Raw genomic sequence first — 13788 nt, forward strand, 5'->3', positions numbered from 1 at the left:
CTCAATAAATATGTGGCCAAAACAAACACGGCCGAGCAGCGGATTAGTCCTTGACTGCACAAGTCAGTCCAAATTATTATGATGTTTCACTGGCTGAAGACCAAACAAGAGGCAACAATCCCCCCAAAACAAGCTAGATACAAGATACAAACTCCTATGTGAATTTCACTGTCAAATATCCCCTGACTTGTGAAGCAAAAGCAATTTTTTTCTGCAAACGCAAGAATCTGATCTCAGACACACTTGAACATCAACACAGACGGGTCACGGAGAGGAGTTCAACCGCCCCATGTAAACTGAAGAACAATATGCACACACACAAACATGTTCTCCTTACCTGAGCTGGAGGTAGTGTGTGAGTCTGGAGGCCATAGTTGTCCGTCTGTGCCTGCGTCCGGTCTAACGGTCTTTCACACAGCGTGACCTTCTGGCCGTGTGCTGGGAGGAGATGATGGTTAAAACACCCAACACACCCGACAAGTGACAAGTGGATTAACCAGGGAGGTCAATCAGATTTTCCTGCTCCTCCATCTGCCCCCACTCCCCTTCGAATCCTCTCATCCTACCTTCCCCCCTTCTCTTCCTTACCACTACACACCTCCTCTGTCCTCCCTCCATTCTTTTTTCCCTCACCTCGCTGCATCCCTATCACAGCCTCCTCCTCCTCCTGACCACCTTGGTGGTAAGTAACAGAGGACAGCCGAGCTTGAAGTTGATGAATCCTTCATGGTGGACGTGGAAAATTACTCAGTCATGGCAAATTTAAGAGAAAACCATAAAGCAACTAAATTTATATTACAAAGGTGGTGTCATTTTAATTTATTAAAACCACATTTATTTCAGCTGTCCAATGTCTTATATTTTAAGCCCTTTGATTATTATGTTTGTTCTTTCAGTCATATTCTTTGAGGGAGTGACATGTTGCTCACATATGCCCCCTAGCGTCTTTTGATACACACAACAACTAGTGGCCCCTTGCAGATTATCTTACTGCACATCTCTTAGTAAGACTGTGGCTGCATTGCTCCTTCTTAGCTGAGCTGAATGACTGTTATTGTACAGTACTCTACACCTCCCACCCACCCACCCCATCTGCTGTTAATCAGATTAAATGGCTGCTGTCTGCTCTGAACAACAACACACAGTCAATCAGCAGTTCCACTTTGACGCTACACAAATCTCACACAGCCACCTGCCCTGGATACACCTTTAATCTTAATGCGCGTCATATCAGCTCAAAATAAAACACACATTTTATATCCTTATCTACAGCTAACATCCATTTTCTAGCCACACCCCTTTAAAAAGGTGCTCTCAGGAAGTCCATCTAAAATAAATATATTTCTACGTAGTACGTCAATAGCACAATCTGTACATAAAAAAGGCCTCAAAAGTTTATGTAACTTGGTGAGCACATATCTTCCAATATTTACTCATTCACCCAAAATATGAATTCCTGGGACACAAGTGGAACTTGACTACCGAGATAGTTCATTTCTAACCAACTCGACACCAAAAAAACAACCTGTAGTAGGTCAATGCAGACTATGCATCATCATCATCATCATCATCAGTGATCTAATCATCTTCTAAATGAAAAAGTTGCCTTTTGCGAAAATTAATAGACAGTCCCAGAGTCAGCACCATGCCCGTTTGACCCTGAAGATAAACTTAAATGCCTTTTTTTTTAAGAAATGACAAAATATATTAGAAGTTAACAAAAGATTTATTTTATTTTTCATCATTAGCACCTCAATAGTGATAAGACCCAAAGTAAACATTTACCACTTTAGTACAGACTGTATTTTAGGAAACTTTATAGAATATGTAGCCACCTAATTTAGGGTTCCCTGTGAATTTTCATGCAAATGTTCTTCCAGCCATAATATCGAGTTATTTAAGGTGAAAGACAATTCTTCAAAGCAAATCTTCGAACAAGAAAAACTTGAGCCACATTATTAAGACACAATTGAAAATGGTAAATTATTCTGAAGGAAATGAACAATAAATTTGAACAATAATATGCCCTGAACATAACATATGGAAAAAACCCAAAAAGCAAATAGCAACTTTCAGAATTATCTGCACTGGAGAGAAAATGTGCTGCTGATCCTTGGACCTGCTCTTTCCTCTACCATCTGCAAAACACAAAGATTTAATTGGTCAGACTTTACTAATAGATCATATATGACACTTTATCTTTCTTTATTCTAAGTTAAATTAATATCTACTTTTGTACTAGATAGTTAAATTTGAGCACCTAATTTTATGTGACAAAACAACAACTCCAGGTGGGATGATATCATTCAAGTCCAGTGCTGCTTCAGCTGTTTGTCTATCGTTAAGACTCGAGGGAGTTTTAAATGTGAAGTTGTCATAAAACAATCTTATGGAACATAAATAGGTTTAGAGTAAAGGATTGCTTACCTTTGATCTTCATATTTATATCTTCATTGAGCCCCTCAAGTCTCTACACATCTTGGAGTACACGTCTTTCTGTTTGTCCAAGTTGTCTTTAAGGCATCTAGGGGATTTAAATGATGTACGAGTTATTTAGATGTACTCAGCCCTGTGTGCACGTTAAATAAAAATGTATAGAAATGAGGAATCAGTATATTTGGCTAGAAACCAAATCAATAGAATAGACTGTCCTGACGCATGTGTTCATTCTGAATGTGCTGAACGTGTCAACGGAAGTCGTTCTTACTGTGCCACCTTCCTCAGGAGGTTGTTAATGTCACTGTCAAAAGGCTTCTTAGCTTGAGCAATGACGAGACAACCCTGGGCGCTCTCGTACTCTTGCAGCTGCAGGTACGCCTGTCACACACGACATCGGTCTGAGTGAGCATGTCACACACAGGGCGTTTTTTACAACTGAAAGTCCAAACCTTGTTATATTGTTTACATTTGATCCGGTTAGTTTTGTTTTCACATTGCAATTTTTGGAAGTGCACTTAAGGATTGTGTATATTGATTTGTTTGCAGACGGCCGTGCATCGGATATCGGCCTGCTGTCAATTCGGCAGGTACAGTGGTAGTCTTTCCATTTGAAAGGAGGAAATGAATGAACCAATTTATTTCCTTGATTTCGTTGCCACTGTCATAGCAATGGTATCGTACCATATCACCAGCGTCAGCACTCGACACTACTGTGAATGCAGCAAATCCACGTCCTCATCATTCAAACATTATATCGTCGGAGATGAAGACAACAAGCAATCCTGCGAAGATTGCAATTAAATATTTCATCTCCTTCCCCCCATGTGGTATCACCTGTCTTTTTTGCTCTCTTGCGCTTCTTTTCTTCAATTTAATACTGTTTCAAATTCCTGCAATACTCTTCAAGTCCGAAACTATCCCAAAAAGTGTTCACACTGCAAACAAACCAAACCAAACAAGGGTTCAGCTCAAGCTGTGGTTAATGATCTACACATTAAAAGGCGAATAATGGCAGTTTACTCTCAACTAATATCATTTTCAGTCCCAGGAAGATGATGTTACACAAGAATACGAAAAACATTTATCATTGGGAACAAATGACTGAAATTATATTGAAACTACTTTTGCCCGTGTCAAACAAAACTTAATCTCGTGAGCCCCGACCAACCTGTCCACAACGGAAAAGAGCCTTTGTGTTGGCTGAGTCTATCTCCAAGGCTTTATTGCCAAACTTCAAGGCCTTCTGTGGTCTCTCCAGACGCAGCTCCGTGAGAGAAAGGTTCAGATAGAGAGGAAGCAGAGCTGTGTTGATCTTCTCCTTCTCTGCGTCGCTCTGCATTTCCCTGGTCCACAGCAGCCTGGTGGCCTGTCGGCAAAGCAGGGAATCTGATACACAATACGTTTACCTCTGTCAGTGCAAATATAAACAGATGCAAACAGCAAGTTTTAGAAACCCTTAAAAACAGAATGGTTTCTTGCCCTTCAACTCTCTTGAAGATTTACCTGTTTGTAGCGATCCTTGGCATTGGCATATCTGCTCTGGTTAAAGCAGCGGTTGCCGAAGCTGCGTAGAGTGTTGACGACTTCTAGAAGTCTCGACAGAGGAACAGTGTTCTGTTCCTCCTGAAGAAAGAAAAGACATAAAGATGTGTGAAGTAACCAAAGAGACAAACAGAAATACACTGAGGGCAGTTTGATTTGTGGTCGACCTTATTTTGGCTACAAAAAAAATAGATGAAAATATTAATAAGTCTGTTGCTGGTTGCGCAACTTGAGTGTGAATTTGTGTCAAGTGGGAAAAGTCACATCAGCCTCCCTACCGGACCCAGTGCCACAAAGTCGTCCACTTGTCCCGAGTCGAGGATATCGAGAATCTGAACCTCGTACAGAACCGCGGCAGCACCGGGGATGAATGGAGGACAACCCAGGTCCCCGTACGCATACTGGGGCTGGAAGAGGAAACGAGAGAACTCTCCATTCTGCATGGTCAGCACACCCAGCTCCAGTCCGGCCAGTGTCATATCTGTTTCAGCAATTAAATAGACTGGTGTCAACCTCTGCATTCAAGAAGAGGAGTTCTCCCGGAGGCCATATTTGTATAGGTTAATAGGCAGACTGGTTTCTGACCTCTCCCTAACTTCATCATCCGCGGGTGTCTGAAGTTTGTGGTGGTGTCAAAAGGGCGGTCTGAATATTCCAGGAAACCAGAGTAATGGACTGTGGAAAAAAGAGAATGAGTAGAATTAATGGCAGAACAAAAAACAAAAACATTTGAGAAATAATAACTGTCAGTAGATATACTGTATATTGTAAATACCCAATACTGAAGCATTTTGGGGCACAGGCGGGCCCTCTCCGGACTGGACCACCTCTTTCAGGATCCCTCCATCTCCCAAGACGTCACTCATCTGCTGGCGGAGCTGTTCAAACGGACTCTACAATGGGGGGGAAAAAACGCACTAAAGGGCTAAGTTGGATTTGAACTCATAACCATTACTGTCACCATCACCACTACTTCACGTTATTAGAGTGTCTAGTGTTAATATTCTCGAAGCGTATACAGTAAATAGAAATATATGTCATGAATCAACAGCACATCAGATCTACAGTCTGTGTTTCAAGAGGTGATGTGAAAACTACTGCAATGAAATCTCATGAACTGGGCTGGGGGAATATATAAATGTATATAAATGTATATATATGTATGTATATATAATTAAAAAAAAATCCAGGAGGGAACATTCACTGTACAGCACTGCACAGGAGAGGTTGGAATATTTTTATTCTTATTCGCTCTCATTATTGAATTTGCCTTTGTTGTTCACAAGACAGTTCATTAGTTTCCAATGTGACATGATAAAATAGATAAAATAAAAATAAACACTTCATTGATCCTAAGGGAAATTTAGAGACATGGAACACCTAATGTATAGGTGTACAATATCTATATATCAACGTCTTGTGACTATAACATTCAAGTCTGAGACAAAAATAATGTTAATGATGTCGAATTTATTAACCATAAATGTCACCAACAATAGAAAAACAAAGTCAATTTTCACACTGACGCCACAGGCTATTTTTTTCTATCCATCATTTGGAGTGATATTATTCTTTTACTGTTTTTTTTTTAAGGGCTGTCATTTTCATTCCAAGTGGAAACTGTCCATGTTAGCTTTAGCATTCGACCAGCTAGCCACGGAGCCACTTCCGCACGTTAGCTTACAGGTTGTCTGTGGCTAATCCTCCGCTGCTCCTCGGCGTCTATCAACCTCCGGATGCTGGATATGAACCCGTTTCCTGACATGTCACCCGGGGGACCGGTCTCTGCTGCTGCTGCTGCTGATAGTGATGTTTAATGGCGGATATAGTATCACACTTGACGCCGCAGCGGCGGAGCTAACACTGTGTTTTGGCGCACAGCTTCTGGGACGGGTCAGTTAATTGAGGGCAGGGTTGCCAGGTCTGTGCGGCCCATTAACACAAAGGCCTCTGCCAAACCGGGCACACTGCTTTTGAAGTGCAGCAGCATTGCTATTATTGACAAATGTATTGTGATGTGTTCAAAGTAACACCATAATCATATACACTTTAATAAATGAAATGAAGCTCCCTCTGCGACGTAAACCCACCAACTATTGAATGGAAATGTAATAATTCATAATCATTGTCCAGGCGGCAGAGAGCATTACAGCCCATTATTTTTATGTGGGTGCTTGTTTGCTGGTCAGTCTGTTTTTGGCAGGATTTGGGTGTAAATAAATTATTAATTTAAAATGTGGATTTTATATGTATGTATTATTTATGTAATTTACAAGCAAAATAAGTCTAGCCAACCAAGCAGACAGAAAAACATTGAAATCATGGCATAATTTCAAAAGTCGCCCAGTTCCATTGGAAAACTCGAGACCTGGCAACCCTGATTCAGGATCACAGTGATAAGTAATTATTTCTGGCCTGCCAATAACTCCATGTCCACCCTATTACTACTACACAATTACTGTCAGATATGATGCAGGATGTACCCCAACGTTTTGCATGAAATATTTAATGTAAATCCAATGGACTAACTAATATATACATTTCTAAATGATTATTTATTGCTATATTTTAAATATTACAATACAATACAATACAAATACAACAGCTGAAATGAAAAAAAATAAGTCGGTATATTTGCTGGTGGTAAATATTTTCCACCTGTTTTACAGAATGCTAAATATGTAATTTCTGCCAATACATTTTGTTCATAGTATGAATTTAATAAATAAAAAATACAAAACAATATTCAAACTGTACAGAATATGTTACAAAAAAACACTGTTAAATCAAGGATATGTGCTATTTGCACAAGGAGTTATCTGACAATAAGAAGTTATTGATTCACACACTGTAGTTGTTGCAGTAGCAATGTTAACATGAACCTGGCAGTACAATCTTTGCAAAGTGAACCCATTGGTATGCATGCAGGGCTGAGATTAACCAGTAAGCTAGTTAAAAGATTTCCTTATTGTGTTCATTAGAAGTTCTGCAGTTCAGCTGGATACACAAAGTTGTTCCTGAAGAGTTTATAGGCCAGGAGCTGCCCCCCAAATATCATCATCACCAGGCCTGAACCTGCAGAGAGAGAAAGAGAGAGAGAGATTAAATGAATGAGAGGAAGAGGAAGAAGTAGGTGTGGAGGCCAGACGCACCTTGTCCTCAAGAAGCCTTGAAGCCGAAGGCACGTAGGGAGTCAATCACAGAAAGTTTTGGAACAGGAAATAAGAAATTATATCTTGGACGGATTGGAAGGAGCTGGAGAGAAACTGAGAGTAGAGTTTTCATGCTCTGCAAATGGGACTGGTGACAGATAAGGATACACAGGTAGACGCAGACAGAGGGATGAACAGGTAGAGAAACAAAACGTACCCAGAGCGATCCACCAGTGCTCAGCTGAAGGGAAGTCTGACATCACTGCAACCATGCAACACAAAAAAGTGTGCGTAAAATGTAAACCGATCAAAAAAGAACATATACTATATACTGTACTGTATACATATCAATGTCTGGTAAGCCTGTAAAGTTTGAACAACAGCCGTTACATAACCAGGCCTCCAATCCTATCAGCTGTTCCACAATATTGACCCACTTTGTTTGAGTGTGTGTGTGTGTGTGTGTGTGTGTGTTTGTGTGTGTGTGAGTGTGTGACCAAGTGTGCCACCAAGTGTGCGTGTGCATGTTTACCTGCTACAGTCATTGCGACATGCAGCAATGTGACAGTTATGGCGTAATCCCAGACCCACTCCTCTACAATCCAGGCGAAGACCAGCCCTCCTAAAACATAGGTCACTTCTGTGGAAATTACACCCACTGGGAAAAGACGAGAAATCATATCATATCATTTCCCTTGTCAGTGCTTCTGATGTTTCTTTTAATGTCTCTCTTCTTTAATAAATTAAATGTATTATTATTATTATTATTATTAATGACACTGGGTCCTCATAAGAATAGAAATGAGAATAGAGATAAGAAATTAAATACAAAATGTTCTTTATCTTCTATCATCTATCTGAGATGTGGAGGACTAAATGGATAAAGTAGCATAAAACTGAAGCACTCAAGTACAGTAAAATTATAAAATGTATATGGTTGAAATCCACCACAGGTGCTCACCGAGGTATTTGGGGTTCTGCCATGACGGTTGTGTTGTGTAGTCGAATGGCGCCAACAAGCTGTTGATCTCGTGAACCCTGGAGACGAAACAAGACGATGAAGATGTGCACCCACAGTGAACATGAGTATATCTGACTCTGTGTGTGTGTGTTTGTGTGTGTACCTGAGAAGTCCGATGCAGAGACTGACCACGATGTAGTAGAGAGAGTAGAAGCACACCATGCACATCAACAGATTCTGCAGGACGACCTGAGTAGAGGAGAGGAAACTAAACATCAAACTCTACCTGACTAACTGATTATAACCCCTGAGGAATTTAAAGTCATATATACAGTAACTTGCTGTGTTGTAAAGACAGCAGGCTAGCCTGTAGTTTAAAGATTTTCATCCTGAGTGTGGAACAGTGTCCTTATCTATAAATTAATTCCCTGAATTTATGATACTTGATTCATATTTTTACTATAGTATACTCATCTTCAGTTACAACAAAGTTACAATCCTTATGGTGTAAAATACCAAATTCAATTACATATATGGGACCAGTTGACCAGAGTGGATACAATTCTGTGCATTTAGGCTTTTGAAACATCTTCCATCAACCATCTTTAAGTATATTCGTGCCATTCTATTTTACTGGCCTATTAATATTATTATTATTTTATGTTTTTATTAACTTTTCTTGAAAATAATCTTGCTTCAAATGAAGCAATAAGAGAAAATCTGAAACAGACAAACATTAGAAATCTCCTGTTATTTAGTACCTGTGCTGGTACATGTTTATGTGAGTGTGTGACCCTGTGACCTTGTGTGTGTGTGTGTTTGTGTGTGTTGCCTGCCATGTGTGTACAAAAGCTGCCTCCCGTATTTTCTTATTTTCTTCATGCCCCAGAAAACCAATGCTCATAACAGGAGACGGCAGCAGACAGTCGGCGCTCGCTCGCTCGCTAAACTCTCCTTTCATAGATGATTAACTACAGCCTTTACAGGAAACGAGTTACGCGACACTCGCGGATGGGAGATAAAAGACCTCTTCTCACACTGACATTTCAGCTCGTCAAACAGAGGTTTAACTAATTACGTCAACAACGGGCCCCATTCCAGTCATGGGCGTCGGTGCCAGGGCCCTGCCGACGGGTGCACACTAGCTTACTGGCACAACTGAATGGAGCGGAGCCACCGTTAAGCTTATTAGTTACACATGAACTTTCCCTGCAGTGACCAATCAAACATCAGCTCTGACAGAAACCTCAGATAAGATGAACTTTCACTGCACTGTCTCTTCTAGGGAATAAACTACTGTATACTGAGATGGTTTGAGTCATGATGATGCATTTTGACCATTAAGTCTTAATTTGCCAATTAATCTGTCAGTTATTTTTGATGATTAATCGATTGATTGTTTCGTCTTTTAAAATGTATGAAAATAGTTAGACTTTCCTAGACGGTTTTTATTTTTTTTAAATTTCAGTGCTGCTTATCTTGACCAGGACTCCCTGGCAGAAGAGATATTGTATCTCAATAGGACCTTCCTGATTACATTTTTTTTTTAAGTTACAGCAAATGCTAATATTTAAGAAGATGGACTGTGTTTGATATTTTGCTCTGCTGGTTTGCTGGTCAGTCCATCGCATTGGTGCAAATTGAAAATGTCCCCACAGGATAGTTTCCAATGAAATGGCCCAAGAGCATGAATCCTAATACTTTAAAATTTGTTGATTAACTTCATTGTTTTATTTCCTGACAATAACTGTAGGGATTGTGGTGAAATTTGGTTAGAACATACAGTTTGCCGATGATATATTCTCATAAATTGGTGATCTGACTTTTCATCTTGCACCGCAAATGGGTCAACATTGAATTTGACCTTTCCCATCCACCTCAGCTATAGTTTGTGTTTAGTGCTAATTAGCAAACGTTAGAATGCTAACACACGAACCCAGATGGTGAACAATAAACAATGTGTGTTAAATGTATGTTAGCATGCTGATATTCATATTTGCTTCACAAGACCAATAGCATGGTTCTATAATATTGATAATTGACCTAATGAGGGCTGCATGGTGGTGTAGTCGTTAGCGCTGTCACCTCACAGCGAGAAGGTTCTGGGTTCGAGTCCAAGTTCAAACCAACCAGCGCCTTTCTGTGTGGAGTTTGCATGTTCTCCCCATGTATGTGTGGGTTCTCTCCGGGTTCTCCGGCTTCCTCCCACATTCCAAAGACATGCAGAATGGGGTAAGGTTCATTGGAGACTTTAAATTGACTGTAGGTGTGAATGTGAGAGTGAGTGGTTGTCCGTCTCTGTATGTGGGTGGCGACCTGTCCAGGGAGAACCCCGCCTCTCGCCCAATGTCAGCTGGGATAAAAAAATGGATAAAAGCGGTAGACGATGGATGGATGGATGGATGGATGGACCTAATGAGGTAATGGTTTCAGCGCTCATGACTACAGCTTTTAATTTAGAGGATATCTATAGACACGACATTGTCATTAGTGGACTTCTAATTTATGCTTAGGTAGTTTCATCTGCCTGTACTTCTTTATTGCCTCCTACTTCAGTTCACTGGAAAATGGAAGTGAATAGTCATGGGGAAAAACAGCACGGTGGTTACAAATTATTTGTTCTTGTTTTTTTAAATCGAATATAATTATGGCCCATGTTTAATTTTGTTGAACACCTCAGATGGGAACCACATAGACTGGCCCTGTTTAGACAGCCATGTGGGTGTGATCCGAAAGCAGGGAAGTATAGCTGATCACATTCTAATACCCTCAGAGACAGCTCTCAGGCGTGTTTTTTTTCAGCTTCAGACTAGACTGTGCTTTAAGAGCTGCTCTAGAACAGCTTTGAGACTTCAAATCCCATCCTATGCCACCAGGCCCGGTCTGGTTGATGACTGAGAAGTAGGCTGTGCTGGGAAAGTAAAGAAACAACCGTCTAACTGTGATATTAGGACACAATACTCATTATATATACAGTTAAATGCTGATTATGACTTCAATGAGGATGACAATATACCAATGAATCAAGTGAACTGCATTAAACTGCACGTCGCCAATAAAGTAATACTTAAACAGACGGTACGCTCGGTTATAAGTACCAATTAGCTCTACAGGACATTGATAAACACCTCACAGACAACAACAACGATAGACTCTCTATTACAGCGTACAGTGTCCTCACCCAGGTGTCGCTGGGTGTGGTCTTGAGGGAGACGGGTCCATGGCGTTTTATGAGTGTGAATCCACAACATCGACAGCAGTAGTCCAACAACATGAATGGCTGCTGGTCTAACTGAGCGTATGTAGGCTACATGTGTGTATTTGTGTGTGTGTGTGTGTGTGTGTGTAAGAGAGAGAGAGAGCATGTTGGGTGGGTAGGGGTGGGGTCCGGATTAGAAGAAATGGGATTACTACTAAGTAAGAACTGGGTAAATCCAATAAGGGATAAAGTTGAGCATACTCTAGTACAGGTGTGAACACATACACACGGCCCCAGAAGAAGGTGTTGAAGGTTTAAAACTTCAGGAAGTGCCACAGACACCGATTTATGTTTGGACTTGTAGTGGAGCCACATACAGTATTCTATTCTTTCTTCCATTTCATTTCCCTTCAGGTTGCTTCAACTCATTCCCTTTTCCTTCTCCTTACTGCCTCTTTCTACAATCCTCTTTTTTCTTATTTAATTCTTACATTGTGTCCATCTTTTTTTCCATCACATCCTGCACTTCTTCTCTTCCTTCAATCCTTCATTTATTGATTCTCCTTCTACAAATAAACATTTCAAAGCAAAAGCCTGAAAAGAGGACCAACACGTGGGTGAAGCACTTTGAAGCAGAGCAGAAACGATTAGACGATTGATTGATTAGAAGATCGTCAAAATGCTCATCAGTCACTATTTTGATAAGCAGTCGATCATCAGTTGGGTTCTTGGGAACAGTGATTTGATTTTTTTTTTTAATTTTACAAACTATTATTGACAGAATAATTAATCACAAAGGTGTGATGGGTGAGTGTTCCTTGTACCGTCATCAAAACATCAAGAAAAATGCAATTACACTTTTGTCTAGCAGTTCTGAATTTGAACACAAGGTGGTGGCATAGCCTTACAGGTGCCGAGAGAACAGATTCCACCAAATGACAACCAACACGAGCAAGAGATAAGAGCTGCATGCACAGGGCTCCATAGCTCCCGGACTGACAGCAACAGATAAGATGCTCCATTTATACTGTGTGTATAGATCTCTGATATCATAAATCATATTCCTCCATGTTTATTTTCTACCCAAGAGATTGTGCATGAAAAAAGAGCAGAGAGGAAGAATCTGAAGGGGTGAAAGAGAGCGGTCATCCATCTTCCGTTCATAATAATGAAAGATTAAATGGCTGAATTGAGGCAGGAGGCGAAGGAGACAACTTAAATGCTGAAATGACGTCAATTCAATGTTTTAGTCTCCTTCCAGAAATAGCTTAAGAAACTCTTTGGCCTCACAGCCTGCGTGCATGCATGCGTGTGTGTGTGTGTGTGTGTCTATGTGAGTGTAATCTGCATCATTGTAACCATAGTGATGAAGTGCATGGGAGTTGGGGGGCTGTAGAGGAAGATAGACGTCATAACTATTCATCCCCCTGTTTGTTTGTGTGTGTGTGTGTGTGTGTGTGTGTGTGTGTGTGTATGTGTTCTGGTGCATTTGATCTTCTTATACATCTGGAGGTTTCTTTGCTTAAGACTTTAAAGAAGGACTGACAGAAATTACATGAATGATTTATTATTATTTGGATGTTAGTCTTTTGGTTATTCTACAGCGTTTTGCCACTTTCTAGCATCACAGTGTTGTTTCCTTCCTCCGTGAAACCACAGTAATGACGAAATACACACATTCAACAACTTGTATGAAAAGACAAATTCAAAATTTCGTGTAAAAAAGCTTTTTGGTGGGCATTAGATGACTGATCCACCGCCCTCATGTCTGTATGTACAACCGCATATATTGAAGGATGATAGAGTATCTCTCCATGAGTGAAGTCAAAATGTCATGATCGCCTCCTGCTGGCTGGGTGCGGTATAGGTCAAATACACACAAAAAAACCTTTATTCTAGCAGAAGGGACATAACCCAAACTAGAGGGTCAAATACATTTTGGCCCCCTAAAAAAATCTGTCAGTTTAGCTGGTTAATGTGTTCATTGTCCTCTTCCATTTTGTTTCGATTAGTTATTTGTTGCTGTGAAAAAAGGGGTGAGATATAGTGATCGTCAGCTTCGATCGACCTGTGATTGATCGGGCGGCTGCATTGGCAGGAAATTTCATATTCTGTCTCCAATTCCTCCGCAGACTCTGGCCCCAAATGATGTCACCAGGGCAGGATTCATTTTTCCTTCATCTGTCCAATGTGAAAACAAATGAAACAGTTTCAGTGTGTTTAGCCACTGTACTGTATCTGTCTGAAGCACTCCACCGGTTCCAAGCAGCCTAATGTGAGTATGAAAAATGGGACTGATAGAGACAATTGGACAGAGTGCTCCTGTATCTAGAGAGTGTTTACACCACATGAGTGACTTTAAACGGTCTGTGTTGTATCCATAGAGGCAGAGGAATGAACACACGCTGGTCCTCCGATCTGCTTTTTAGTCCCTGAAAATCAGTTCAACACACAGAGAGGGGGGAGAAGACTGAGGCTCATTGACCTACATGTCA

General features: G+C 40.6%; 2 protein-coding genes across 3 annotated transcripts; both read right to left on the minus strand.

Moving 5' to 3' along the window:
- Positions 1-1707: 1707 nt before the first annotated feature.
- Positions 1708-5901, minus strand: fkbp6 (FKBP prolyl isomerase 6). 2 transcript variants are annotated; one of them, XM_035618166.2, is made up of 9 exons: positions 5666-5901; positions 4757-4874; positions 4567-4656; positions 4260-4462; positions 3943-4062; positions 3608-3805; positions 2708-2817; positions 2428-2524; positions 1708-2138 (listed from the first exon to the last, which is right to left on the minus strand). In XM_035618166.2, exons 1-8 carry the CDS (start codon positions 5744-5746, stop codon positions 2443-2445), a joined length of 1002 nt encoding a protein of 333 aa, XP_035474059.1. In that variant the 5' UTR covers positions 5747-5901; the 3' UTR covers positions 1708-2138; positions 2428-2442. The 2 variants fall into 2 exon arrangements, with proteins under 2 accessions (XP_035474059.1, XP_035474060.1); XM_035618167.2 differs by having other exon boundaries at positions 4757-4898; positions 5666-5800.
- A 150-nt stretch (positions 5902-6051) lies between these two features.
- Positions 6052-11412, minus strand: tmem244 (transmembrane protein 244). Its single transcript, XM_035618168.2, has 6 exons — positions 11276-11412; positions 8258-8343; positions 8095-8171; positions 7666-7791; positions 7351-7395; positions 6052-7056 (listed from the first exon to the last, which is right to left on the minus strand). Exons 1-6 carry the CDS (start codon positions 11366-11368, stop codon positions 6959-6961), a joined length of 525 nt encoding a protein of 174 aa, XP_035474061.1. The 5' UTR covers positions 11369-11412; the 3' UTR covers positions 6052-6958.
- Positions 11413-13788: the final 2376 nt, after the last annotated feature.

The sequence above is a fragment of the Scophthalmus maximus genome, chromosome 18 (genome assembly GCF_022379125.1).
Source record: "Scophthalmus maximus strain ysfricsl-2021 chromosome 18, ASM2237912v1, whole genome shotgun sequence".
NCBI classification, from domain to species: domain Eukaryota; kingdom Metazoa; phylum Chordata; class Actinopteri; order Pleuronectiformes; family Scophthalmidae; genus Scophthalmus; species Scophthalmus maximus.